Below are 25,952 nucleotides of genomic sequence, written 5' to 3'. Positions count from 1 at the left end.
TGTAGCGCTCTACCCGCCACCCCCCTGCTTTTCCCTGGGCCTCTGCCCCCTCTCTCTTGCTTGATTGCTCCACGGTCTCTGTCACAGGGCGAACGAGGTTTCCCAGGCGAACGTGGCTCTCCCGGGGCCCAGGGACTTCAGGGTGCCCGTGGCCTCCCCGGCACTCCTGGCACGGACGGTCCCAAAGTAAGTGAGGCTGTTGGGGTTGTATGGGCCAGCCTAGGAGGCCTGCTGAGGGAGGGGGAGGAGGAATGGGAGGGGCTCAGGAGGAATGAAGATCGGAGGGGCGCAGGTAGAAGACAAGACAAAGGTGGTCTGGCAGAGGAGGAAGGGAAGGAAAGAGGGCGTGGGTGCTGGGGTCCTAGGCAGGTGCTGCCCACCACAGACTCCCTCCCCCCCACCCGACAGGGCGCATCTGGCCCAGCTGGCCCCCCTGGGGCTCAGGGCCCTCCAGGTCTGCAAGGGATGCCCGGTGAGAGAGGAGCAGCTGGCATTGCTGGGCCCAAGGGAGACAGGGTGAGTACCAGCTTGACCGTGTCGCCCCCAAAACTGCGCTTCCCCACCCACACTCCCCCTCCACTCTCCCCGTAGCACCCAGGTGGGGAGGTCCCTAGCTAACCCTCTTGAGGATCTTGGAGACCCCTCTGGGCTTCTGTTTGCCTCCCCCCGCCCCCATCTCACTCCTCTCTCTCACCCTGAACCCACAGCGAATCCTGTTGGGCGGGGGCTGAGCTCTGCCCGGAGCCTCAGGGAGGGTGAGGCTGAGGCTGACTGGAGTCCTGAGGTGGCCCGTCTTCTCTATCCCACAGGGTGATGTTGGTGAGAAAGGCCCCGAGGGAGCCCCTGGAAAGGACGGTGGACGAGTAAGTGGATGCCGGTTGTGGGCGCCCCACAAATTCAGCGGGCTGCTGGGTCTCTAGCCCGGCACTCTGGGGACAGGAGGGCGGTGTGTGAGTGCAGACTGGGCAGCTCTGGGGACTCTCCCAACAAAACTGGGACAACAGGGCGAGAGGGCATTCTGGGGGCCGTGGGAGGGTGCGCCAAGGTCCACTGGGTGCGAGGGCCTAGACTCCGTGCCGGGCTCCCAAGGCCCTGGTCAACTCTCTGTCTCCCTCACCTTGGTCTCCTTTCTCCCCAGGGCTTGACTGGTCCCATTGGCCCCCCTGGTCCCGCTGGTGCCAATGGTGAGAAGGTGAGTTCCTCTCTCTGGCCCGCCTCCCCCTCATCTCCTGCCAGGGGTGCTGTCTCTCGTCCTCACTCAACAACTGGCACACTCCTGCCCACTGGGGGCTGCGAGCAGTGAGGGGCAGGGGTCTTCTCGAGAGCAGAGTCACTGGCTGTGCGCCCTGTCCCGTGGAGCCCAGGCGGGGAGCGGGCTGGGCGGCAGAGCTCCTGGGAAGGCCAGCCTAAAGCAACAAGGCGAAAACAGGCCATCCCTTGTGAGCCCTCCGGGATGCACTTTGCTCTTGAAGGGCCCCGCCCTGACCCCCATCCCTTATCCGTTGTCCCCCCCCCCCCACCTCAGGGAGAAGTTGGACCTCCCGGTCCTGCAGGAGCTGCTGGTGCTCGCGGCGCCCCGGTGAGTCTCTGCCCTGGAACCTGGCCCGCTGCGTCTGGGGGTGGGGAGGGGAGATGAGAAGGAAGGGAGAAGGCCTGTCCTCTCCATGGTGTGGTCGAGGTAGAGGGCCTTCGGGTCGCCAGATCCTCTGACCAAGAGAGGCTTTCTGACTCGGGTCCCTTGCTTAGGACAGGGCTTCCCGGAGGCTACTTTTGGGGGTCCTCCCTCTGGGGTGGCTCTGCAAGGGCTGGGCGGGGCCAGAGGGCTCTGGCTTAGAGGAGGGGACAGAAGCAGGCGGGCGTGGGGCCTTACCTCTCCTGGGCCCCTTCTCTCACAGGGTGAACGCGGAGAGACTGGACCCCCTGGGCCCGCTGGATTCGCAGGTCCTCCCGTGAGTGTCCACCCACCTTCCCAGCCCTCCACTCAGGCCAGCTCGAAACATGGCGGCACCTTCCAGCCTGTGGGGGCGGGAGGGGCAGAATCTAAAGAAGATGGAAGCGGCCTCTTCCTTCTCTCCTTGCACCTCCACTCTGACCTCACAATCCCATCTTAGAGCAGCCTTCAGGCCATGGTGGACACCTGCTCGCTGGCTTGCTCACTGTCCCACCCACTCACACACCCAGGGCTGCTGGCCCTTTTGGAAGAACCTGGAGTATTTGTCTTGCCTCTCATTCTCCCGCTTCCTCCTTCTTGGAACAGGGTGCTGACGGCCAACCAGGTGCCAAGGGTGAGCAAGGAGAGGCTGGCCAGAAAGGTGATGCTGGTGCCCCGGGTCCTCAGGGCCCCTCTGGAGCTCCCGGGCCTCAGGTGGGTAGCAGTGAGCTCCCCCAGGAACTATTCCCATGGGGCAGGGATGTCTGGGTGCAGGGTGAGGGGTGCAGACAGGCAGAGAATGGCCGGGAGGCCTGGGTGTAAGCCCCCCCCGAGTTTCAGCCTCTCGGCCTGGCAGACGCTGCCCCAGCCACAGAAGGGAGAGGCTGTGGGCAGGAATCTCTACTCAGGGACAAAGGTTCTAAAGTAGCTAAATTGACCTTCATTGTCTTGGGGGTAGGGTGTGGGGGCCAGCAGACAGACAGAGGGTGCAGGCTGAGGACAGAGAGCCTGGGACCCAGCAGCCAGGCTCCTGGGGAGGGACTGGGGAGACGTTGGCCCAGCTTTGCAGATGCCAGATGGGCCTTTCCTCCCTGAGGTCTCCTAGAACGTGAGTCTCTCTCGGAGGGGGTGGCAGGCCCATCTGTGACGGCTTCTCCAGGCTGGGCTTTTAGTGCCAAGAAGGCTACATCTTTGAAAACCTAGCCCTCAGGAGTCCGTTGTTGGGGGTTCCAACAGGCCCTACGCCCAGAAGCCCATAGCCCCTCTCTGGGTGACCGGTCCTCACTGTGTCCCTCCCTCCTTCCTTCCCAGGGTCCTACTGGTGTGACTGGTCCTAAAGGAGCCCGAGGTGCTCAAGGCCCCCCGGTGAGTGAGGTCCCCATGCCCACCAGGTGGGGTGGAAGGTACTGTGGGGACAGCAGGGTCTCATGCCTCCACTCTGGCCTCATCTCACGAAGAACGCCTGGCCAGAGGCTCCCACGCTGGTGTTCTGGGATTGGCTCACCTTCTTTCTCAGCATTGCTTTTGCCCCAAGGCTGAGCCCATCCCACAGCCTCGTGGGGGACAGGAGCCCTCTCTGCTGGTGTGCAGTGGTCCTGGGAGGTCTCTGGCCCTAGGCAGCCCCCTGCAGGAGCTGGAGGCAGGGAAGCTGCAGCTTCCGGACCGAGGGCCAGACCCACGGGCCCTCTTCCTTGCTAGCTCTCCTTGCCCCTTTCCATACCAGCCTCTGAGACCCTTCTGCCCTTCTGATCCATGGGCCTCCTGAGGGCCTGAGGGATTCAGGGCCTGTCTTGTCCCCACATAGGGAGCCACCGGATTCCCTGGAGCTGCTGGCCGCGTCGGACCCCCAGGCTCCAATGTAAGTGGCGTTCCTAGCTGGTTCCTACCTGCCTCCTGGCACGAGAGGCACAGATGGGGGGTGAAGAGTCTGGTACAGCCCCCCCAACAGGGACCCAAAGAGCCCAGGTCGGCTTCCATCCCTTCGTAGCTGTTCCCACTCCTGGGACGAGTAGTTAATTGGTCACGGGGACCTGTTCTCCTTGTAAACAGCTGGGAGCAGAGGGGCTGTGACCCTCTTGCTGGCCAAGGGCAACCGTCCCTGCTGACTTGGGCTCGAACCTTCAGACTTCTGGCTCGGGGGGCAGGACAGGCTGGCACCATTGCCTTGCACGTTCTTGAGCACGTTCCGTGTTCCTGGCCTGTACAAACTCTGCACCTCGCCCCGCGGGCTTTTGCTGCGGAGGGAGGAGCGACGGTGAAAAAAAGTCACCCGGCTTGCCACCAGCGAGTGCAGAGGGAGCGGGGCGGGGGGGGGGGGGGGCAGAGGCTCAGGGGTTAGTGCAGCCAGGTTTGAGCGGTTCCTCCGGCACAGTAGGATTGAGGCCGAGAGAAAGCAGGCAGGAGGAAGTCCAAGTAGATCAGAAACAGCAAATGCAGGGGCTGGAGAAGCCAGGGCTGGCCGCTCACAGCTCCACAGGGGAGAGAAGATGGAAGAGGTGCACTGGGGTGGAGGTCAGGCTGTCCTTCACGTGGGGGGAGCCCCGGGGGATCTGCTAGCCCTGGGCCACAGCAGCTTTGGCAGCCTGGATGGAGCAGGGTGAGAGTTCTCATTTCTTACATCTGCTCTTCTAGGGAAACCCTGGGCCCCCTGGGCCCCCTGGTCCTTCTGGAAAAGATGGTCCCAAAGGTGCTCGAGGAGACAGCGGCCCGCCTGGCCGTGCCGGTGACCCTGGCCTCCAAGGTCCTGCTGGACCCCCTGGCGAGAAGGGAGAACCTGGAGATGATGGTCCCTCTGTAAGTCCCTCACAGGCCCGGCCCAGGGAGTCTTTGGAGCTCACAGAGCCCGGAGTGGAAGGGGACGCCGGGGAGGGGCTGCTGCCGGGCGGGAAGAGGGCTGGTTCCTGCGGATGGCAGCCAGGCTGGGTGTGGATGGCTGAGCCCCTCCAGGTCAGAGCTCACATTCTCACTCCTGCCTCCCCTCTCTTAGGGTCCCGATGGTCCTCCAGGTCCCCAAGGTCTGGCTGGTCAGAGGGGCATCGTCGGTCTGCCCGGGCAGCGTGGTGAGAGAGGATTCCCTGGCTTGCCCGGCCCATCGGTGAGTGGAGGAGGCCCCTTCCTCTGGGGAGCCGGGGCTCTGCACGCCGTGCTCGTGGGGCGGTGGCCTGGCCTCCGCAGAAGCAGCGCTGCCCTCTGAGGCTTCCACCCACTCGGCACCCTCCGAACTCACCCTCTGTCAGCCCTTTCTTTAGAAAGGCTCAGCAGGTCCTGGGCCGGGGTTCTTTGAGTGCACACTCATCGTCCCTGTCGCTGTCCCTCCAGGGTGAGCCTGGCAAGCAGGGAGCTCCTGGTGCATCTGGAGACCGAGGTCCCCCCGGCCCCGTGGGTCCTCCTGGCCTGACCGGTCCTGCTGGCGAACCTGGACGAGAGGTGAGCAGCGGGAGCCGTGGTGGGTGACCCTTACCAGGGAGAGGAGTGCCGGGCCAACCAGGCCCAGTCCTGGTGTCCTGGAGGGGGGGATGGCGGGACGGCCTGCTAGGCCCAAGTGCCTGGTTGCGATGGGAAGTTGTGACGGTGGGAGGAGAGGGCACGGAGACTAAGAACCGGTGCAGGGGGAGGAAGGCAGAAGGAAGCTTCGGCAGCTGGATGGAAGGGCACAAGCCTGGGGCTCCCGAGGCAGGGATGGGCGAGCAGGATGGGAGCCAGGCAGGGGCAGCTTTCATGGTGTCTTGTTTCCCCTTACCCAGGGAACCCCTGGTGCTGATGGTCCCCCTGGCAGAGATGGTGCCGCTGGAGTCAAGGTGAATATTGGGGTGTCTCTGTGTGCAGTGGGGCAGGGAGGACATTCTGTCAGACCTACCAGGTCAGGCTGGGGTGGCAGGTTGGAATCAGAGTCTTGTCTCGGTTTGGAAGGACATTTTCTCCATGTCTCTCCTGGAACATTCCGCTCTAAGCCTGTGACCTCTCTCCTGACAGGGTGATCGTGGTGAGGCTGGTGCTGTGGGTGCCCCCGGAGCCCCCGGGCCCCCTGGCTCTCCTGGCCCCGCTGGCCCAATTGGAAAGCAGGGAGACCGAGGAGAAGCTGTGAGTATCCTTAATTCAGTAAAAGCTGGAAGTGGAAGAGGGTGGCCAAGTGAGCTGGGAGCTCACCCACTGTCTGATCCCCAGGCCCTGGAGGCACCCCTGGGCCCGGGAGGTCTCTGGGCCGTGGGAGCAGCAACCTCAGTGCCCAGCCCAGGACAGATGCAGAGGGGGCCCTCCCTGTCCTGGCTCTGCTCTGACGCGTTCCCACTCTCTCCCTCACAGGGCGCACAAGGCCCCATGGGTCCCGCAGGACCGGCTGGAGCCCGGGGAATCCCAGTGAGTATCTGCACGTCCTCTGTTGGGCTCTCGACGGGTGCAGGTTTGGAGGGCAGTGGGGGTCCCATGGATCCGGGGACTCCTTGGCTCAGGGGAGGCCAGCAGCCTGCTCCTGCCTGGCCAACCTGACCCGACCTGTGTCTGTCTTGTTCCCAGGGCCCTCAAGGTCCCCGGGGTGACAAAGGAGAAGCTGGAGAGGCTGGCGAGAGAGGACTAAAGGGACACCGTGGCTTCACCGGTCTGCAGGGTCTGCCCGGCCCTCCTGTGAGTGTTGCTGTCTGTGCATAGCTCCCCAGGCCTCCTGCTGCTCAGAGCCCACTTGAGTGTACCAGGGGCTAAGTCAACTTGGGATCATCCTGGGAAATTCCCAGGACTTCCTCCTCCCTCCAACCTTGAGGAAGTGGAAAGGGAATGGAGTAGGACATGTCACATGTATATTCGAGAAGGCCTCTTACCCTGGAAGATGGGGCCCTGTCTGTGCTGACCTCTGACCTTTGCCTCTTCCTTTTGCACAGGGTCCTTCTGGAGACCAAGGTGCTTCTGGTCCTGCTGGTCCTTCTGGCCCTAGAGTAAGTGAGATGGAGTGAGCCCTTCCTCGGGGGGTGGGGAGGGCAGGCACTGGCCAGGCGTTCTGGCGGGGAGGGAAGACTCAGGCTCAGGGGGTCTCACTCGGCAGCGGGGACAGTACTGGCTCGGGGTCACCGGGGCCAGAAAAGCACCAGAGTCCACAGGCTGGGTGAACATGACAACAGCTCCTGGCTGTCAGGCCCCCTGGGAATGGGATTTGACAAGGAGGAGCTCGGGATGGTAGGCGAGCTGCGAGGCCGCCCTGCTGGTTCTTAGCCAAGCGGAGACCAGGCTGGGCTCTGTGAGGAGAAGCGTGAAGCTGCGGGGCTTCACGTCAGGACGGCTACCTGAGTGGCCACTCCCAACCGCCCCTTCGGTGACGGCTCTTCTCTCCTGGTCTGCAGGGTCCTCCTGGTCCCGTCGGTCCCTCCGGCAAAGATGGTGCTAATGGAATCCCTGGTCCCATCGGACCTCCTGGTCCCCGTGGACGTTCAGGCGAAACTGGCCCCGCGGTAAGTGTCCCGACTCCTTCCCCGCTCTCTGGGCTGTCCCCAGCATCCAGGAGGCTTGCGTTCTCTGGGGCCAAGGGCCTCTTTCAGGGCATCAGCCGCAGCTAAGGATGATGGCGTCCTTTACCCTGGGTCTTCCTGGGAGGTTCAAAGGGTCCGTGCTTGGTACTGAGACACAGAAGAGAGGGGCTGATGCAGAATAGGGAAGCTGCAGGATTTTCTTGGTCCTGGCCTGCCGCACCCCTCCCCCGCCCACAGGACTGGAAGAAGACACTCTAGCATATTCTAGCAGGTGGAGATGTACCCAGGAGGGGCATATCCCCACAATTCCCGGCTGATTGTTATGTTTCCTGCTGCAGGGTCCTCCTGGAAACCCCGGACCTCCTGGCCCTCCAGGACCCCCTGGCCCTGGCATCGACATGTCTGCCTTTGCTGGCCTTGGCCAGAGAGAGAAGGGCCCTGACCCCCTGCAGTACATGCGGGCTGACCAGGCAGCCGGCGACCTGAGACAGCATGATGCCGAGGTGGACGCCACGCTCAAGTCCCTCAACAACCAGATTGAGAGCCTCCGCAGCCCCGAGGGCTCCCGCAAGAACCCCGCTCGCACCTGCCGGGACCTGAAACTCTGCCACCCTGAATGGAAGAGCGGTGAGCCTGCCGGACGGGACCCCTGGCCCCAGAGAGCAGGAAGTCAGCCCACGGGGTGGGTGGGAGGAGGCATCGCTTAGCATAGAGCAGAGCCAGGCCTGGAAGGTGCCAGCAGATGGCCACTCCTCCATCCCACAGCAAAGAAAGTGCAGCCCTGGCTCCTGTCCTGCCATGGCCACAGGGCAGATGTGACGTCAGGGGAGAGCTCCGTCCACCAGGCAGGCCCTGCTCCTGCCCTTTGGCTTGCACCCCTGTTTAGCCCTGGGCTTTCCCGCCCAGGTCTCCTTACTCCTGGATCCCTGCATCTCCCCTCCCTTTGGCTACACGTGGCCCTCACCACCTGTGCCTCTGCCCCTTGTGTCCCCGTAGGCCTTTCTGTCTCTCCCAGGCAGCCCTGGCCCTCTTGGTTGGGTCTGCCTAGCTGAGTCCTCATGGGGTATCGCCTCCTCCCCCTGCAGGAGACTACTGGATTGACCCCAACCAGGGCTGCACCTTGGACGCCATGAAGGTTTTCTGCAACATGGAGACTGGCGAGACCTGCGTCTACCCCAACCCAGCGAACGTTCCCAAGAAGAACTGGTGGAGCAGCAAGAACAAGGACAAGAAACACATCTGGTTTGGAGAAACCATCAATGGTGGCTTCCACGTGAGTGCCTGGCCGCTCTAGGCCAGAGACGGCGCCTCGAAACCTTTCTCTTCATGCTCCCTCCGAGTTGATGGCACCCCACCCACACTCTCACCCGCTTTCTTTGAGGCTTAAGAGGAAGGAGAGGGGAGGGACAGTAGTTCTAACCGTGATCCCAGTGGATGCTGCCCCTGGGCCTCTCACACCACTGCTCTCTGCCCTAACAGTTCAGCTACGGTGATGACAACCTGGCTCCCAACACTGCCAACGTCCAGATGACCTTCCTGCGCCTGCTGTCCACCGAGGGCTCCCAGAACATCACCTACCACTGCAAGAACAGCATCGCCTACCTGGACGAAGCCGCCGGCAACCTCAAGAAGGCCCTGCTCATCCAGGGCTCCAATGACGTGGAGATCCGGGCCGAGGGCAACAGCAGATTCACGTACACCGTCCTGAAGGATGGCTGCACGGTGAGTCAGGCTGGCTGGGGCCTCCAGAGACGGGCTGCCTGAGGCCTGGGGCTCGGGCTGCGGCAGGCCAAGGGCGGGTCCACAGCTGGTGTCAGGCCCAAAGTGATGGGACCCTCAGAGGTGTGAGCGTGAGGGGTTAGTCAGAGAAGACAGGCAGAGTGACCAGTGAGGGAGGGGTGCTGTTCCATCTTCTTCACTCCCTTGGCTCAGGGGAAAGAAGCCCTACCCGGCATGTCCAGTTACCCTTGTAGGAGTGTATTCATGTGGCGTGTGTGGGTCGGCCCACGGGCTGGAGGAAGAGAGGCTCGCTGTGGGGGAGGGAAGGACAGCGTGGAGGGGGCCTTGCTGGCAAGAACAGGAGTTGTGGAAGGGGCTCTGGCAAGCCAAGGAGAGGTCAGGGGAGCCCCTGAGCGTGTTTCATACTTTGTGCTCCATGAGGCTCAGCTTTGGGATCCTGGGCAGCTGGCACTGGACAGTGTCTCCTCTCTTTTTTCCCTAGAAACACACCGGTAAGTGGGGCAAGACTCTGATCGAGTACCGGTCACAGAAGACCTCGCGCCTCCCCATCATTGACATTGCGCCTATGGACATAGGAGGGCCCGAGCAGGAATTTGGTGTGGACATAGGGCCTGTCTGCTTCTTGTAAAAACCCGAACCCACAAACAACACAATCCATTGCCAACCCAGAGGACCCAAGTACTTTCCAGTCCCAGTCACTCTAGGGCTCTGCACTGAATGGCTGACCTGACCTGATGTCCATTCATCCCACCCGCTCACAGTGTGGACTTTTCTCCCCTCTCTTTCTAAGAGACCTGAACTGGGCAGACTGCAAAATAAAATCTCGGTGTTCTATTTATTTATTGTCTTCCTGTAAGACCTTTGGGTCGAGGCAGAGGCAGGAAACTAACTGGTGTGAGTCAAACGCCCCCTGAGTGACTGTCCCCAGCCCAGGCAAGAAGAGCCCCTTCAGGTGCCGGGCGCAGGAACTGTGTGTGTCCTACACAATGGTGCTATTCTGTGTCAAACACCTCTGTATTTTTTAAAACGTCAATTGATATTAAAAACAAAAAAATTATTGGAAAGTACATATTGACCTGTGTTTTGTTCTTTATTTTCCCTTAGTCTTTGATTCTGTAGGCGTGACCATTTGGTCATCCTAAGGCCTTCTTTTATTGACTTCTCAGCCAGGAGGGAGGACCCTAGAGTCATACTGCCTGGTTTAGGGACCTCACACGCGCACGCACACACACACACACACGCGCGCGCCTCTTTTTGTAACCTTCGCACTGCATGGAACCCAGGAGGGTACCGGGACCAGAGGCCAAGATTTGGGAAGGGGGGCAGAAAATAGAGGACTGGCCTTGTTCTTGAGTAAACACAAAACACAACTCTAGGGCCTGGAGATGGGACACTGTGTGGGCTGCCTCTTGCTGGACGGGGGAGATCAGAGATGCTCCCGAAGGAGGGGGGAAGGTGGGGAAGATGGGTAGGGAGCAAGTCCACAGGGACCTGGGATAAGTGCATGCGATTGGCCAGTCTTGGTGATCTGTTCGTCTGTGTCTTCCTCTGAGACTTTTAGGTCAAGGAGAGGGGGAAGTGTTACATGCTTGCCCCCACCCCTTATTCCATTTTCCTGCCCCCTCCTCTGGCCCTCCTCTACTTCCTGGGCCTGCACTTAAAGCTTCCATGGACATCCTCTCAACACCAGCCCTATGAATGGATAGCCTCCCATTTCTCCCTACCATCAGGAGTCCCCTGCTTTCCAATGACTCCTGTGTGGCACAACGAGGAAACAGTCACCTTCCCTACCAGAGGGCACGATGGTGATGATGTGTGAAGTGCGTGGGAGACACGAAACCTATAAAAATCAACACCAGTAGTTCATAAAATTCATTTCAAAAGTTACCTGGCACTGCTGATAAACCAGAGGACCATCTCTTTCTCTGCCCATCCCTGCCTCTCCGTTCCTCCAGGTGAAGATAGATGGCTTTCCTATTAAAGAAACAAGAAAAAAATACTTAAGACATTTTTGTTGGACTTGTTTGTATTAATATTCAACTTATAGTGTAAACTGTGTTCAACGAAGTATCTTAGGGCTAATTCATGACAAACTAAGAGAGTAAGATGAAAACGTAAGTGAAAATACCAAACTAGAAAAACCATCTCATAACTTAACCCTTCCAACCTGCCAAGAGAGCTAACGCGGGCAAGGGGAGAGCAGTGGGGTATCCGGCTGCTTCTGAAAACTTCTTAGACAAAGGTGGAGCTGAGAGGCGGCACTGGGCCCCACCCTGTAGCTGCCCTCCATGAACTCACACTGAAAGCCTGTGCCGGCTTCATCTGTGGTCGAAGCAAAATGTACAGCCTTGGCTGCCAGTGCCGTGCTACCTACCCCTGCTCCCTCGTCCCAACTTAGCCTAGAGGGAAGGTGAGAAAAACCAGCTTTATTACTAATTCCCATGATCCCTGATGCCCCAGGAAAGGCAAAAGCTCTCTCTGCTGAGAAGAGCCTCTCCTGACCCCGGCACAATTGAGTAGACAGACCTGGCTTACTAAGATGAGATCCCTCGTATCCATAAAAATGTATGGCATTAAAAGGCTTTAACTAGGAGCTGAAGCTCAGACTTCCTCAAGTCACCTGGATCCTGGGTAAATTACAGTTTCTGAAATTGGTTCCCCTTCTGACCATGTGAAGGAACGCAGAATGTTAAGAGTGCTGTCAAGGTGAGGAAGAATCTTCCTTATAGTTACTTCTGGGGAAGACTGCAGAGTAAGAGGACCCTAAGCTCACCCTGTCCCACAGATACATCTAGAAACACCCACATCACTGTAAATAACCCAGAAAATGACACAAATAGCAGAAGAAGAGACTCTCCATAGCTAAATGGAAAGAGGCCACATCGGAAATGGTAGAAAGGGCCAAGATGTGGTCCAGAGCTAAACAGATTTATAGGACTGTCCATGGGAGGGAGGGACACCAGGGGCATGGACAGGGGAGAGAACAGACCCTCACATCAGAAATCCCAGGCAGGGGAACTTGCAAAGGGAAAACAAATTCCCATAACATTTGGCTTTGAAAACCACAGGGGCAAAACTTTGTAGTTCTTACAAAGAACTTAAAGAGACACCCTTAAAGAGACAGCACACAAACAGCCCTGCTGAGATACAGCATAGAAGCAGTAGTTTGAAAGATGCCTGGGGTATATGGGAGGGAGATTTGTTCACTAATCTCAGAGCATGTGCTGGCAGAGCGGGGATCTTTGGGAGACTTCTCTAGGAACAAAGGAGCTGGCAGGCAGCAATTCCTTCCCCTGCCTCCCAGCCTAGACACAAAGACACCTGAGGGAACCAGTGTGACATCAACATTCTCCACCCAGCTTGCTAACAATGTCCCCACCCCAGTGTTCTCCTGTGGACATGCCCCCTCCAACCTGGCTGGCCTTGGCCAGAGTTTTGGGCAGCTACATATCCTCTCCCACAGTGGAAGGGTGGAAAAGTTACTGGCTATGAGCCCTGCTCCCATCCTGTCCTGTGGACCTGCCCCCTCCAATACACCCTTGGCCAGAGGCCATCCAAAGTGGTGCCTCAAGCCTGGCAGTGTGCAAGCAGTGCCCACAGGGCCCAGCATCACTCCAGAGTGACTCCTGCTCTGGGGGACGGGGAAGATAACCACACACACCAGTCCTACTGTGGCCTCAGTAGTGGGTTGGGGGCAGATAGCTGATGTGATTGCTGACCTCACCCACCAATGAAAGCTTCTCAAGGGACAACACAAGGAAAACACCCTGCAGTCTGGTGCTATGACATCTCTGCAAACATCTAGACTAACTTAAGGCCAAGGTGGCCCCAGACTGGCCCACTAACAACGCAGGGACCAAACCCTACCCATAACAGGCAAAGAGAGACATTGCAGATGACTGGGCTGAAGGCAAACGTGGCTCAGCCATAACAGCAGGACTCATGTAAAACACATAGGAGAACGCCCCCCCCCCCCCATGAAGCACCAGGTTCTGGTGAACAGAGGACATTGCACTGCAGGGCACTATAGGACCTCTTCTTCATAAGGCCACTCCTTTCAAGAGCAGGAGACGTAGCAGAAACAGACACAGACAGTTAGACAAAACGAGCAAAGGGATATGTCCCAAATGAAAGATCGGGACAAAATCACAGAAAAAGGGCTAAACAAAATAGAGATAAGTAGTATGACTAAGAGAGAATTTTAACTAATGGTCATAAAGATACTCACGTACTGAGAAAAGAGTGAAGGATCTCAGTGAGACCCTTAACAAAGAAATAGAAAACATAAAAAAAGAACCAATCAGAGTTGAAGAACTCAACAACTGAAATTAAAAATACACTACATGGAATAAATAGTAGACTAGAGGAAGCAGAAGAAAGAATCAGCAACCTGAAGGAAAGAGTAATGGAAAGCAAGAGAGCTGAATGGGAGGGGGGAGTGAGTGGGGGGGAGAGAGAGAGGGAGAGAAAACAGACTTAGGGAACTCAGTGACTCTGTCAAGCATAACATTCGCATTATAGGTATTTCAGAAGGAGAATAAAGGGTGCAGAAAAGATGAAGAAATAGTAGCTGAAAACATTCTGAATCTGGAGGAAGGAAACAGAAATCTAGATCCAGGAGGCAAAGAGAGCTCCCAACAAAATCACCCAAGAAGGTCCACACTGAGACACGTATTAATTAAAATGGCAAGAAGTAGTAATAAAGAATTTTAAAAGCAGCAGGAGAAAAGCAAAGCTATGTACAAGGGAAACCCCATAAGGCTATCAAGGGACTTTTCAGCAGAACTTTTGTAGGCCAGAAGGGAGCAGCATGATATATTCAAAGTGTTGGAAGAAAAATCCCTGCAGCCAAGAATATTCTATACATCAAGGCTATCATTCAGAATAGAAGGAGAGATAAGGAGTTTCTCAAAAAACCAAAAGTTAGGGGCACCTGGGTGGCTCAGTCAGTTGAACATCTGACTCTTGGTTTTGGCTCAGGTCATGATCCAGGGTTGTGAGATGGAGCCCTGCGCTGGGCTCTGTGCTCAGCAGGGAGTCTTCTTGAGATTCTCTCTCTCTCCCCCTTTCCCTCTCACCCCCACTCTCTCTCTCTAAAAAAATAAAAATAAAAATAAATCTTAAAAAAAAAAAGCCCAACCCAAACCCCAAAAGTTAAAGGAGTTCATGACCACTAATATTACCTATATAATACATTAGGACCTATAATAAATATTAAAGGGAACTCTTTGAGTGGAAAAGAAAGACCATAAATAGGAATAAAAAAAGTAGGAAGCACAAAAGCAATAAAAATAGGTATATCTGTAAAAATCAGGCGATTCACAGAACAAAAGAATACAAAGTAATGACACCATAGACCTAAACTGTGGGGTCTGGGGAGAGGAGTAAAGAATGTGTCCAAACGTAAGCAAACATCAACTTAATATAGACTCCTATATGCACAAGACATTACAGACAAACCTAATGGTAACCACAAATAAAAAACTACTGACAGATACACAAACAATAAAGAGAAAGGAATCCAAGTATATCATTAAAGAATGCAAGCAAACTGTGAAAGAGAGCAAGAAAGGAACAGAGAAGAACAACAAAAATAAATATAAAACAAGCAACAAAATGGCAAAACGTATATGCCTATCAATAATGACTTTGACTATTAACGGACTAAATGTTCCAATCAAAAGACATAGCGTGATGGAATGGTTAAAAAAGCAAGACCCATCTATTTGCTGCCTACAAGAGACTCAGTTCAGACCTAAAGATACATGCAGACTGAAAGTGAAGGGATGCAAAAGCATTTATCAGCCAAATGAAAGTGAAAAGAAAGCTAGAGTATCAATACTTATATCAGACAAAATAGACTTATGAACAGACCGTAACAAGAGACAAAGAAGGACGCTACATAATCATAAAGGGAACAATTCAACAAGAAGATACAACAACTGTAAATATTTATGCACCCAACACACAAAGTAGCTCGTAACAAACGTACAGGAAGTAATTAAGAGTAAGACAATAATAGAGGACGTTAACAACTCACTTACCTGAATGAACAGACCGTTCAAACAGAAGATCAACAAGGAAACAGCTTTGAATGACATATTGGACCAGATGGGTCTACCAGATATACTCATTACACACCATCCTGAAACGGCAGAACACATACCCCTTTCCGGTGCTCAAGGAACATTCTCCAGAACAGGCACATATTAGGCCACAAAGCCAGCCTCAATATAGTCAAGACCAAAGTCATGCCATGCATCTTTTCTGACCACTTTGCTATGAAACTAGAAAGCAACCCCAAGAAAAATATCTGGAAAGAACACAAATACATAGAGATTAAATAACACAGTACTAAACAGTGAAGGGTCAACCAAGAAGTCAAAAAGGAAATAAAAAAAATACATGGAGACAATCAAAACACAATGGTCCAAAATCTCTGGGATGTGGCAAAAGCTGTTTTTAACTTTTAAGATTTTATTGATTTGGCGGAGGGAGAGCATAAGCAGAGGGAGAGGCGGGCAGAGCAGGCGAGGGCCAAACAGGCTCCCCACTGAACAAGACGCCCAATGTGGGACTTGATCCCAGGACCCAGGGATCATGACCTGAGCCAAAGGCAGACACTTACCTGACTGAGCCACCCAGACATCCCCGCAAAAGCTGTTCTAAGAGGGAAGTTTATAGCAATACAGGCCTACCTCAAGAAGTGACAAAAATCTCAAATAAACAACCTAACCTTGTACCTAAAAGAGCTAGAAAAAGAAGAAAAACCCAAAACCAGCAAAAGGGAGGAAATAATAAAGATTAGAGCAGAAATAAATGATATAGAAACTAAAAAAACCCCAACAGATCAGTGAATTCAGGAGCTGGTTTTTTGCAAAGATCAACAAAACTGATAAAACCTCTAGTTAGAGTCACCAAAAAGGGAGGGAGGGAGGGAGAGAGTGACAGGCAACCTAAATAACAAAATCACTAATGAAAGAGGAGAAATAATGACCAACACCACAGAAATACAAACAATTGTAACAGAATATTTTGAAAACCTATATGCCAAAAAAATGGACAACGTAAAGAAATGGATAAATTCCTAGACACACATAACCTCCCAAAACTGAAGCAGGAAGAAACAGAAAATTTGAACAAGCCAATTACTAGCAATGAATTGAATCAGTAATAAAAAAACTCCCAAAAAACAAAAATCCAAATAACCAGACAACTTCATGGGTGAATTCTACCAAACATTTGAAGAAGGGTTAATATCTATTCTCAAACTATTCCAAAAACTAAAAGAGGAAGGAAATCTTCCAAATTCATTCTGTGAGGCTAGTATTACCCTGATACCAAACCCAAATATAGACACCAGAAAAAATGGGAACTACAGGCCAATATCTCTCCTGAATATAGATGCAAAAGTCCTCAACAAAATATTAGCAAACCAAATCCAACAGTACGTTACAAAAATACACTACGATATTTATTCCCAGGGTGCAAGGGTGGTTCAATATTCACAAATCAATCAAGGTGATACATTACATCAACGGAAGAAAGGATAAAAGCCATATGATCATTTCAATAGATGCAGAAAAAAAGCACATGACAAAGTATAACACCCGTTCACGATAAAAATCCTCTGCAAAGCAGGGCTACAAGGAACATACCTCAATTTAATAAAGGTCGTATATGAAAAACCCTTAGCCAACATCATACTCAATGGGGAAAAACTGAGAACATTCCCCCAAAGGTCAGGAATAAGACAAGGATGTCCACTCTCAGCACTTTTCTTCAACATAGTACTGGAAGTCCTAACCACAGCAATCAGACAAGAAAGAGAACTGAGGCATCCGTATTGGTAACGAAGAAATTAAACTGTCACTATTTGCAAATGACATGATAGTGTATACAGAAAACATGAAAGACCTCACCAAAAAACTACTAGAACTGATAAATGAATTCAGGAAAATCACAGGATACAAAATCAATGTGTAGAAACCCATTGTATTTCCTTTTTTTTTTTTTAAGATTTTATTTATTTATTTGAGAGAGTGAGAGAAAGCGCAAGCTGGGGGAGGGGCAGAGGGACAGGGAGGAGCAGACAGGGACCCCGATGTGGAACTTGATTCAGGACTCTGGGACCATGACCTGACCTGAAGGCAGATGCTTAACCAACTGAGCCACCCAGGTGCCCTGCCGTTGCATTTCTATACACTAATAATGAAGCAGCAGAAAGTGAAATTAAGAAAGCAATCCCATTTACAACTGCACCAAAAAAAATAAAACATCTAGCAATAAACTTAACCAAAGAGATGAAAGAGCTATACTCTGAAAACTATAAAGCACTGACAAAAGAAATTGAAGATGACACAAAGAAATGGAAAGATATTCCATGCATAGATTGGAAGCACAAATATTCTTATAATGTCTGTACTACCTAAAGCAATCTACAGATTTAATGCAATCTCCATTAAAATACCAATAGCATTTTTCACAGAACCCGAACAAACAATCCTAAAATGTATATGGAACCACAAACGATCCCAAACAGCCAAAGCAATTCTGAAAAAGCAAAGCAAAGCTGGAGGTTTCACAATTCCAGACTTCAACTCATATCATAAAGCTTGTAGTAATCAAACCAGTATGATACTGGCAGAATAACAGACACAGAGATCAATGGAACAGAATAGAAAACACAGAAATAAACCCACAAATATATGGCCAATTAGTCTCTGACAAAGGGGGAAGGAATATCCAACGGGAAAAAGACAGTCTCTTCAACAAATGTTGTTGGGAAAACGGATCAGCGACATGCAAAAGAATGAAACTGGACCACTTTCTTACACCATACACAAAAATAAACTCAAAATGGATTAAAGACTTAAGTGTGAGACCTGAAACCATAATCATCCTGGAAGAGAGGATAGGCAGTAATTTTCTCTGGCATCGACTGTAGCAACATTTCTCTAGATAGGTCTCCTGAGGCAAGGCAAACAAAAGCAAAAGTAAACTATTGGGACGACATCAAAATAAAAAGCTTCTGCACAGTGAAGGAAACAATCAACAAAACTACAAGGCAACCTACAGGATGGGAGATATTTGCAATGGCGTATTTGATAAAGGGTTAGTATCCAAAATATATAAAGAACTGATACAACTCAACACCCAAAGAAAAAATAATCCAATTAAAAAATGGGCAGAAGGCATGAACAGACATTTCTCCAAAGAAGACATCTGGATGGCCAACAGACACGTGGAAAGATGCTCAGCATCACTCATCCTCGGGGAAATGCAAATCGGAACTACAATGTGATATCACCTCACGGCTGTGAGAATGGCTAAAATCAAAAACACAAGAAACAACAAGTGTGGGTGAGGATGTGGAGAAAAAGGAACCCTCTTGCACTGTTGGTGGGAATGCAAACTGCGGCAGCCACGGTGAAAAACAGTAGGAGGGTTCCTCAAAAATTAAAAATGGAACTACCATATGATCCGGCAATTGCATGACTAGGTACTTACCCCCAAAATACAAAAACACTAATTCAAAGGGATACATGCACCCCTACACTGATTGCAGCATTATTTACAAAAGCCAAATTATGGAAGCAGCCCAAGTGTCCACTGACTGAGGAATGGATAAAGAACATGTGGTCTACATACACAATGGAATATTATTCAGCCACAGAAAAGAATGAAATCTTACCATTTGCAATAACATGGGTGCAACTAGAATAATGCTAAGTGAAATAAGTCAGAGAAAGACAAATACCATATGACTTTGCTCAGATGTGGAATTGGAGAAACAAAACAAACAAGCAAAGGAAAAGAGAGAAAGCAAGAAACAGAGAACTACAGAGAACAGACTGATGGTTGCCAGCACGGAGACGGGTGTGGGGATGGGGGAACAGCTGAAGCCGGTGAAGAGCACCTAGGCTGGGCACTCAGTAACGTATACAAGTGTTGACTCACTGCTAATGTCCACCTACAACTATTATAACACTGCCTGTTAACCCTACTGAAATTAAAACAAAGAATCTGACTTAGAAAGGGAAAGAATAAGAACTACTTTGCCCAGAGGAAGTATTTGGGGCCCTTTAGATTCACGTAGAGCTTTTATAAATAGGCTCAGCCTTTTATTTTCATTATTTTTTTTTTTTAAGGAGGCTCTCCACCCAATGTGAGGCTTGAATTCATGACTCCGAGATCAAGAGTCGCATGCTCTACCAACCGAGCCAGCCAGGGCCCCACCGAACAGGCAGAACTTTTAAAATAATTTGGTTCACACCTGAGGCTAGAGTTCCTGGAACAGCTGATCCAGGGATCTCGGGGATCCTGCTTTGGGGAAACTGGGGTTGCAGAATGGACTGTAAGCCAAACTGTGGCCTATAGGGGGCCTGGCAAATGTCAAAAGCTTGATAAACTTCTAGCTAGGATTCTCGACCAAATGCTTCAGACGAAACCCCGTCCTTGGTGAAAAGCAGGTGCTCAGTAAACATTTTTCTGGCTTGAGTAAGTGAATGGAGAGTTCCACCAGGTGACACGGAAGTAGTTTGAGAGCAAAAAGATCAGAGCATAGGCCAAGCCAGAAACTACAGAGTAAAGCCTAGTAAAGCCTCATCTCTGAGAAACATGTGCTCTCCAAATCTCAGCGCACTAGAGAAACAATAGTGACAGCAGTGATACCCTTCTATTTTGGTGTTGCTGACAGCAAATTATATGCATCTACTCAGTAACTGACAGACGGCATAATGAAACTGTGCAGAACATCCCGAAGGGTCCTTTGGGACGCCAGGGATAGAAATAGGCACGAGAACCACACCGCACTATGCAGTCAGCTGTGTTTAAACCTTGTAAGTGCTCTCATTTGAATATTGTCGCTGAATTGTAAGATAGTATGTAGTAGAAATGCTACTGAGGCACATGGCCAGAAAATGTGACTCAAAACTGAGTAACCTTTTCAGAATTACACGAAAAATATGCTAGAGGCTGTTTGGGAAACGGGAAGACGAAAGAGAAGACGTCTAACTGCGAACGTCTTCGTGTGTGCAGGGTGCGCTCTGTTTGGCCAGTGTTCTCGGATGGAGACGTGCTCCCGCACCCCTGCGCAGGGCAGACCTCACTACCCCGTAGGCACACAGCACTGAAGGATCCGGCAGAACGCGCAAACTCGGCTTCCAACACTCAGCTTTGGGTTACTCAGTCACGGTCAACATCAGCCAAACGGTCATGAAATGTAACCGTTCTCTGAAGATCCAGAGTGCGAAAATCATTAAGCAAATACTGAGCAGCGAGCTACAGGAATGGGGACAAAAGGGAGCCCACCTCTGCCGAGTTCTGGAACCTAACTACTCAACGGGATTCGCTGCTGTCACGGGGCTGTAGCCCACTCTTGGGGCGCCAAGGGGGTGGCCACACGTCAAGGAACTTTCAGCCTCAAACCAGCTCCCCTTAGCGCTACAGCTAGTTGGTGGGGGGTCATCCCTTCTTAGGAAAGCAGCTTCTCGCTGTCAGGCGTCTGCCCTACCGCTAGCCACCTCCAGGGGGAGCTCGGCACTCTGCCCCGGAAGAGCAGGGGGGGCCCCGCCTGTCACCACCAGGGCCCGTCGGAGACAAGCAAGGCTGCCGTGGCGGGAGGCTGCTTTCTGGGAGGGGAGCTCACGGGGACAGGGCAGTCAGGGCTCCTCTTCCTCCCTCCCATCCTGTGCTGACCCACTTAGCAGACAACTATTCTAGTCCCCCGGAGGTGGCTCCTAAGACATCCAGGCAATCAGAGGAGACGCAGGCGAATCAAAAGCCGGGTTTATTTTTCTACCAAATCCCCAATCCATGTTCCAGCCAATGGATGAAGGGTAAATCAAGCCTCACGTAGACTCTTGGTAAAAACAATTGTAACTTTCTACAGGAAAAAAGTTGTTTTTTTTAAGTTCCTAGGCATTTGTGAGCCGGTGAAAAAATCTCCCCAATTCAACGGTCTGTGCTTTCTTATGTATTCAAACGTTCCCACCCTGCTGCCTCTTCTGCGCAGATGAGGGAGACCATTCCGCAGCTGCCCTAACAGTCCACGCCACTCCATGGTCTGCTAACTAGAACCTCGGTAGGATTTCAGTGCATAATGCCCCACGAACAGCTGAAAAGATCGGAATTCAATTCTTCAAACTGGCTCTGAGTGCCTACTATTTGCTGGGCACAAGCCAGGCACTGGGCAGTGCTTCTGCTGGTTCTGAGAAACACAGACGGTGCTACAGAGAGGAGCTCTTCCCCCAAGTGGCAGGAGGATGTTTGCTGGGGATTAAGAGAACCGATTTCTCCTCTACTTCTACCACCCGGGACAGGTAGGACACTCGGGCCCTGGGAACAGATGCTGTGTCTCTTCTGGCAGGTGCTGCCACGGAAGAACCGAGAGCGGTTTCTAAACAGCTGTGGAATTTGCTCCACAATCCACATAGTGATGTGTCTCCAAGGAGCTCTGGGTCATGTGGCCAATGTAGGATATCTTCACCGAAGTTCTGGGGGGAAAAAAAAACAAACCAAGAAAAATAAATTCTGTTTTTGTGATGAAGTAGGAAGAATTGCCTAAATAACTTCTGGCAACAGCTCAGGCAACAGTATCCATGGGTCGCGGGCGCAGAGCTTCATGGTTACATAAGCAGGAGGCCAGAAGATCTCCGTACAGTCACAGAAAGGCTGTGCCATTTCTATCGCAATAAGCGACTCTCCACCCAGGACAATTCTACCCCACAAGAAACTTCTGGCACTGTCTGGCGACATTCTGGGCTGTTAAACTGTGGGCGGGGCGAAGTGGTGACTGGTGGTTGGCAGGTAGAGGCCTGGGATGCTGTTAAACATCTTGGAATGCATAGGACAGTTCCTCACAACAACGGGTTGTGAATCCTTTGCCGAGGCCGAGAAACCCTGCTCTAGACCCTCGTATTTCAAATGCCTGCAGCGGTGCTTCTCATTCTGCCCATTTAACAGTCATGGCTCTAGGCCAAACCCTAAAGATCCATGACATAGGGTAATTTATGTGGCTAGAAAGTAACCTAGTCAAATGCTCGGTACTTACACCTGAGAAGTTTTTCCATTCTTTACTAGTCTCATTAGGATTCTAAAGGGATCACAAAACTAGAACCCACTCCATGGAGAAAACTATCTAACTGCTGACTGTGAATCTGGAGATTTGTGACTTGGGTTCTGCATCTAGAGGATGCCCAAGGGTCCACTGTATCTGCGCCTGTAAGGCACTGGGTGTCCCTCTTTGGTTAGGTGCCTCTGCCTTGAGGGTCACACAGCACCCCCTGAGCAAAGGTGGTGAGGTCACACTGCCTGATGGTCCAGACGCAAACACAAAAGCCATGGGGACAGGGAGGAGAGCCACATACCGCATGAAGACCACTATGTTGTGCACCAGGATATCGGGCAATGTGCAGAAGAAGCTACCAGACCGCAAATAGGGAGACAGTTTGGTTTAAAAAAAAAAAAAAAAAAAAGACAAGAAAGAAAAGAAAAGAAAAAGAGATCATCAGAAGAGTGCTGAATTACAGGGTCAGTCCTGCTTGGGGCCCCTCCCCTCCCCTTCTGACCTAAGTGCTGCCAGGGCTCACTAGCTCTGTGTCCCCACAGTGTCCACACACCCTCCCACGTCATGATCCTTTTCGTTTTTTTCAGACCTGCCATATAAATGCTGGAACTTGGAAATGTTTCTAGTGGCTTAATGTTCTCTTAGAAATTCTAGCACATCAGCCGCATATCTAACAACACATCCCCCAAATAACCCTCAAGATGGCCAAAGCTCAGGGGACCTACGGGCCTACGGCTGGGACTTAAGGTAGGAGCAGCCCCAATCAACTGAGTACGCTGTGAACCCCTTTCACCCAGCAGAGAGCGCACATAGAGAGAACACTGTCCTTACTACACATAGGAGAACGGTCCTCCCATCTCGGCCTTCGCAGTAAAATTCACCTGAAATTAAGACACCAGAGTCAGTCTGTGGTCAGGCAGGCTTGACACAGAACAGTATTACTATCAGCAATCCATGGACCTGGGAGCATTCTTCTATCAGATACGAAATACTTCCCCAAGACTGTCCCTGACGCAGACTAGGTCCCTCTAACGATGCCTGCAACCTCTTCTCTTCTGAGAGGCCAACGAGCCTCAGACTGTAATACCTCCTCTTCCTGATTTGTAGCAAATCGTTTGCTCTCACACATTCTTGTGTCCCCCTAATACTTAAATGCCGATTTTCCCCCTAATTTCTCATAATTACAGGGCGTGTCAGATCTTCCTCACCAACTAGTTCCTACCAGTGGGAATGACAGGGAAAGCAAAGTCATGAGGCTACAGCACCCCACAGCCCCTACTCCTCCCTGAAGCCCGTGGAGCAAGGACCCTAAGAAAACAGCATACCAGTTGCTCGCTCCGAGGTGGAATGAGGGAGATGTTAGCGGTCACGTATGTGCCAACCACTGTGTTCATGTACTGAACCTGGCTGGACAGGCTGGTCACTGCCACTGAGTAGAAGTTGGAGTTCCTGATTTTCAGGGTGGCCTACATCAGGGCAAGTGAGGAAACAAGGATAAGTGTCCTGGGTCCAAGGCCTGCAGGTGCACGACCTGGGAAACAAAGCCCTCCGTCTTACCGTGATGGCAAGGATGACAAGGGAGTCCTGCTTATTAAATGTGACTTTCACCACTTTGATGCCATCATCATCCACAAGGACTGAATGTGGAAACAGGAAGAAAACCACCAAACCAGATGCCAGGAGACAGAGCAGGACAGACAGGAGGACGTACTGCTTCCTGCAAATGACACAGCACATGATCAGCCAAGCAGTCAGATATCAAGGTCCAGTTAGTCAAGATTAAATGCAAAAGCAGGAATGAAGGGAAAGGGAAAGTACAAAGAGCCAGGAACCAGAAACCAGGCAAGAATGAGTGGAGTGGGAGAAGACTTTAAAAACCCACTATGAATGTTGTCTGTCATCTGGGAAGAGAAGCTGAAGAGAAGAGCTCTGAGGACAGAAACATTCCCTCACCTCCCATGCACGATACCCCTGTTCTCCAACGCCTTCCAAGTTAACTCTTGCACTTGGCCCTTAGAATGTTTCTAGCAGTTTCCTTCCCCAGACTGTGATGGGGCAAACATATCTTGCTTGAGTACATAGTATTAAAGGAAATGGGAAATTCACAAGAACAGATAAAAGTTTTCCAAAAGTTGGCTGGAGCTCATAAATATACAGGACTAGGGGCAGAGGGCAGAAGTATGTATTGGAAGGAGAGAGGCACGAAACTCACGTTCTCTGAGGGCGCAATCTCTGATCACTGTGTGGGATCAAAGCCACCAACTCGTTTACTTGCTCTAGGAAAGAACCGAACAATTATTTTGGTATAAAAGTAAATTCCATGTGCTGGTGGCACTCTCCCTTACGTCGCACATCAAGCTGCCGCAACACACGCTTGTCTGGAATTAGACATTTCTATGATACAGGTTTCACAGTCTGGGCCTAAGGAACAAGAAACAAGTAAATCTATAGAGTATGCCAGAAATTACAAAACATCTATCAGTCCTACCAGGACAGTGACACTGAGGTTGAGAAATCTAGGATCCTGTTTTAATATTACTACGTGGCCTGGAACTGCCGGATGGCCTTGGGAAAGTAGTCACTACCTCTCTAGGCCACTGTCTCCTCATGTGTCATATGAAGGCTTGGGAGTAGATGGTTTCTAGAGTTCTCACCAGCTGTAAACAGCTGTGACTCTCCATCTAAACTGTTAAGACTTTCTGAGGTCCAACTTAGTGACAGGTGATCCTGTCCTTAATCCAGGCTCCACTCCTGAGCATATGTTTTTCTGTCCCCACTTGAAATATTTTCCAGACCTTAGGCGGTTAATGATTTACTACCTGCTTCCTTGAAAAGAAGCTTCCAAGATGGTTCCCCTGCAAAGCTGTGCCAGGCCTCAGGAGTGAGAGCAATAAAGAGATGTGCCTGTCAACAAACCCCACAGCGCAGAGCAAACTGAATGTTCCAAAGCAAGGAAACAAAGAACAAAAGAGTGGAAGTGAAGAAAGGCTTTCAGGTATAAGGAGACCAACAGAAGTTGTGGAACCTACCCAAATTTATCAAGTCAGCTCGACTGGCTCCTGTTCAGGGCACTGTCTCTGACTGTGGAACTACTGCCTAGAAGAAAAGCTCTGTCTGGGAGACAGGAGAAACCCTGTAGGTACCTTGGGAGACCTTCCCATGATAACCAAAGATTCTCACCTGTTGGAATGTAGCCTGTCCCCTGGCATGTGAGACAGGTGATGCTATCTCGACCAGTGAACTCCACATATGGGAACTGAGCAATGGCTTCTTCCTGCTCCCTGTCGGCCAGCAGATCCTCCCTGTCCTCTTTCTTTCGCCTGCAGTAAGAGGGGCGAGCAGAGGTGGAATGCTGGGACCCCATGGCCGGGATGTGCCACTGGTGTCATGTCCTAGGAGGTACAGAAGCAAGTGAAGGCAGGTTAGTGGACACACCGCGCCAGGAGAGAAGAAACTGCATCTTTCTATGAGAAAAGTGAAAACAAAAATAACCAAACTGCCGTCCCGTAATTTCAAACACCTGCACCATTTCTACCAGGATCATTATTTTGTAGCAATGTTCCCCACCTCCCTCCCACCCGCTACATAAAGCCAGAGGAACAACAGCCCCCTCCGCCAACCTGCCCAGCTCCTCACGGCCTGGGGACTCGGCGCACCCCAGCTCCCACCTGGTCCCAGCCTCACCCCTTCCTGTCCACTCTCTGCAAACTCTGTGCTCTCCTCGAGAAAACCCGACAAACAACAGGCACCAAATCAATAACAGGCCTTCGAGCTCCCCATCCCCCTCCTCTCGCAGCCCCGGGAGGCGGGCTCGGGTCACGCCCCCTGGCAGAGTGACGCTCCGAGCCCACCACAGTCGCCCAGGCGTGAGCGAACGCCAACGTCCCCGGACCTGCAGGGCGCCAACTCCTGGCAGCTCCTCTCCGGGCCGCACCCGCCGCCACCTGCCCGCTCCGGCAGGTTTACCTGCCTCTTCAGCCCTCGCAGCTGCCAGCACTCGCTGCGCACGCGCCGAAGGACAAGCTGCGCGGGGACTGGG

General features: G+C 52.1%; 2 protein-coding genes and 1 long non-coding RNA gene across 7 annotated transcripts in view; 1 reads left to right on the top strand and 2 right to left on the bottom strand.

The window, feature by feature from the left end:
* COL2A1 (collagen type II alpha 1 chain) overlaps positions 1-9,472 on the top strand; it is a 30,189-nt gene extending 20,717 nt beyond the window's left edge. For both annotated transcript variants that reach the window (XM_045801184.2, XM_045801185.2), the window contains 22 exons: positions 88-186; positions 409-516; positions 810-863; positions 1,139-1,192; positions 1,526-1,579; positions 1,896-1,949; positions 2,258-2,365; positions 2,963-3,016; positions 3,456-3,509; positions 4,283-4,444; positions 4,638-4,745; positions 4,970-5,077; positions 5,395-5,448; positions 5,624-5,731; positions 5,954-6,007; positions 6,164-6,271; positions 6,523-6,576; positions 6,979-7,086; positions 7,443-7,731; positions 8,190-8,377; positions 8,584-8,826; positions 9,326-9,472. In XM_045801184.2, the coding sequence (XP_045657140.1) occupies positions 88-186; positions 409-516; positions 810-863; positions 1,139-1,192; positions 1,526-1,579; positions 1,896-1,949; positions 2,258-2,365; positions 2,963-3,016; positions 3,456-3,509; positions 4,283-4,444; positions 4,638-4,745; positions 4,970-5,077; positions 5,395-5,448; positions 5,624-5,731; positions 5,954-6,007; positions 6,164-6,271; positions 6,523-6,576; positions 6,979-7,086; positions 7,443-7,731; positions 8,190-8,377; positions 8,584-8,826; positions 9,326-9,472 (2,370 nt within the window). The remainder of the gene's footprint in view (positions 1-87; positions 187-408; positions 517-809; positions 864-1,138; positions 1,193-1,525; positions 1,580-1,895; positions 1,950-2,257; positions 2,366-2,962; positions 3,017-3,455; positions 3,510-4,282; positions 4,445-4,637; positions 4,746-4,969; positions 5,078-5,394; positions 5,449-5,623; positions 5,732-5,953; positions 6,008-6,163; positions 6,272-6,522; positions 6,577-6,978; positions 7,087-7,442; positions 7,732-8,189; positions 8,378-8,583; positions 8,827-9,325) is intronic.
* Positions 4,954-12,803, bottom strand: LOC123794805 (uncharacterized). Of its 2 annotated transcripts, none has more exons than XR_006780247.2 (5): positions 10,733-12,803; positions 8,707-9,321; positions 6,922-7,251; positions 5,508-6,571; positions 4,954-5,066 (listed from the first exon to the last, which is right to left on the bottom strand). It is a non-coding gene; the product is annotated as an uncharacterized LOC123794805 (long non-coding RNA). The 2 variants fall into 2 exon arrangements; XR_006780246.2 differs by lacking the exon at positions 10,733-12,803 and having other exon boundaries at positions 5,508-5,756; positions 6,463-6,571; positions 8,707-8,772.
* Positions 12,804-20,617: 7,814 nt separating this feature from the next.
* On the bottom strand, positions 20,618-25,952 carry TMEM106C (transmembrane protein 106C). 3 transcript variants are annotated; one of them, XM_045801187.2, is made up of 8 exons: positions 25,806-25,952; positions 25,094-25,305; positions 24,126-24,189; positions 23,471-23,630; positions 23,239-23,379; positions 22,745-22,794; positions 22,215-22,268; positions 20,618-21,341 (listed from the first exon to the last, which is right to left on the bottom strand). In XM_045801187.2, exons 2-8 carry the CDS (start codon positions 25,275-25,277, stop codon positions 21,245-21,247), a joined length of 750 nt encoding a protein of 249 aa, XP_045657143.1. In that variant the 5' UTR covers positions 25,278-25,305; positions 25,806-25,952; the 3' UTR covers positions 20,618-21,244. The 3 variants fall into 3 exon arrangements, with proteins under 3 accessions (XP_045657143.1, XP_045657145.1, XP_045657144.1); XM_045801189.1 differs by having other exon boundaries at positions 25,880-25,898; XM_045801188.2 differs by lacking the exon at positions 25,806-25,952 and adding an exon at positions 25,598-25,706.

The sequence above is a fragment of the Ursus americanus genome, chromosome 25, assembly GCF_024610735.1.
Source record: "Ursus americanus isolate L20-20 chromosome 25, mUrsAme1.1.p, whole genome shotgun sequence".
Taxonomy (NCBI): domain Eukaryota; kingdom Metazoa; phylum Chordata; class Mammalia; order Carnivora; family Ursidae; genus Ursus; species Ursus americanus.
This window is presented reverse-complemented; position numbering and strand designations above follow the sequence as displayed.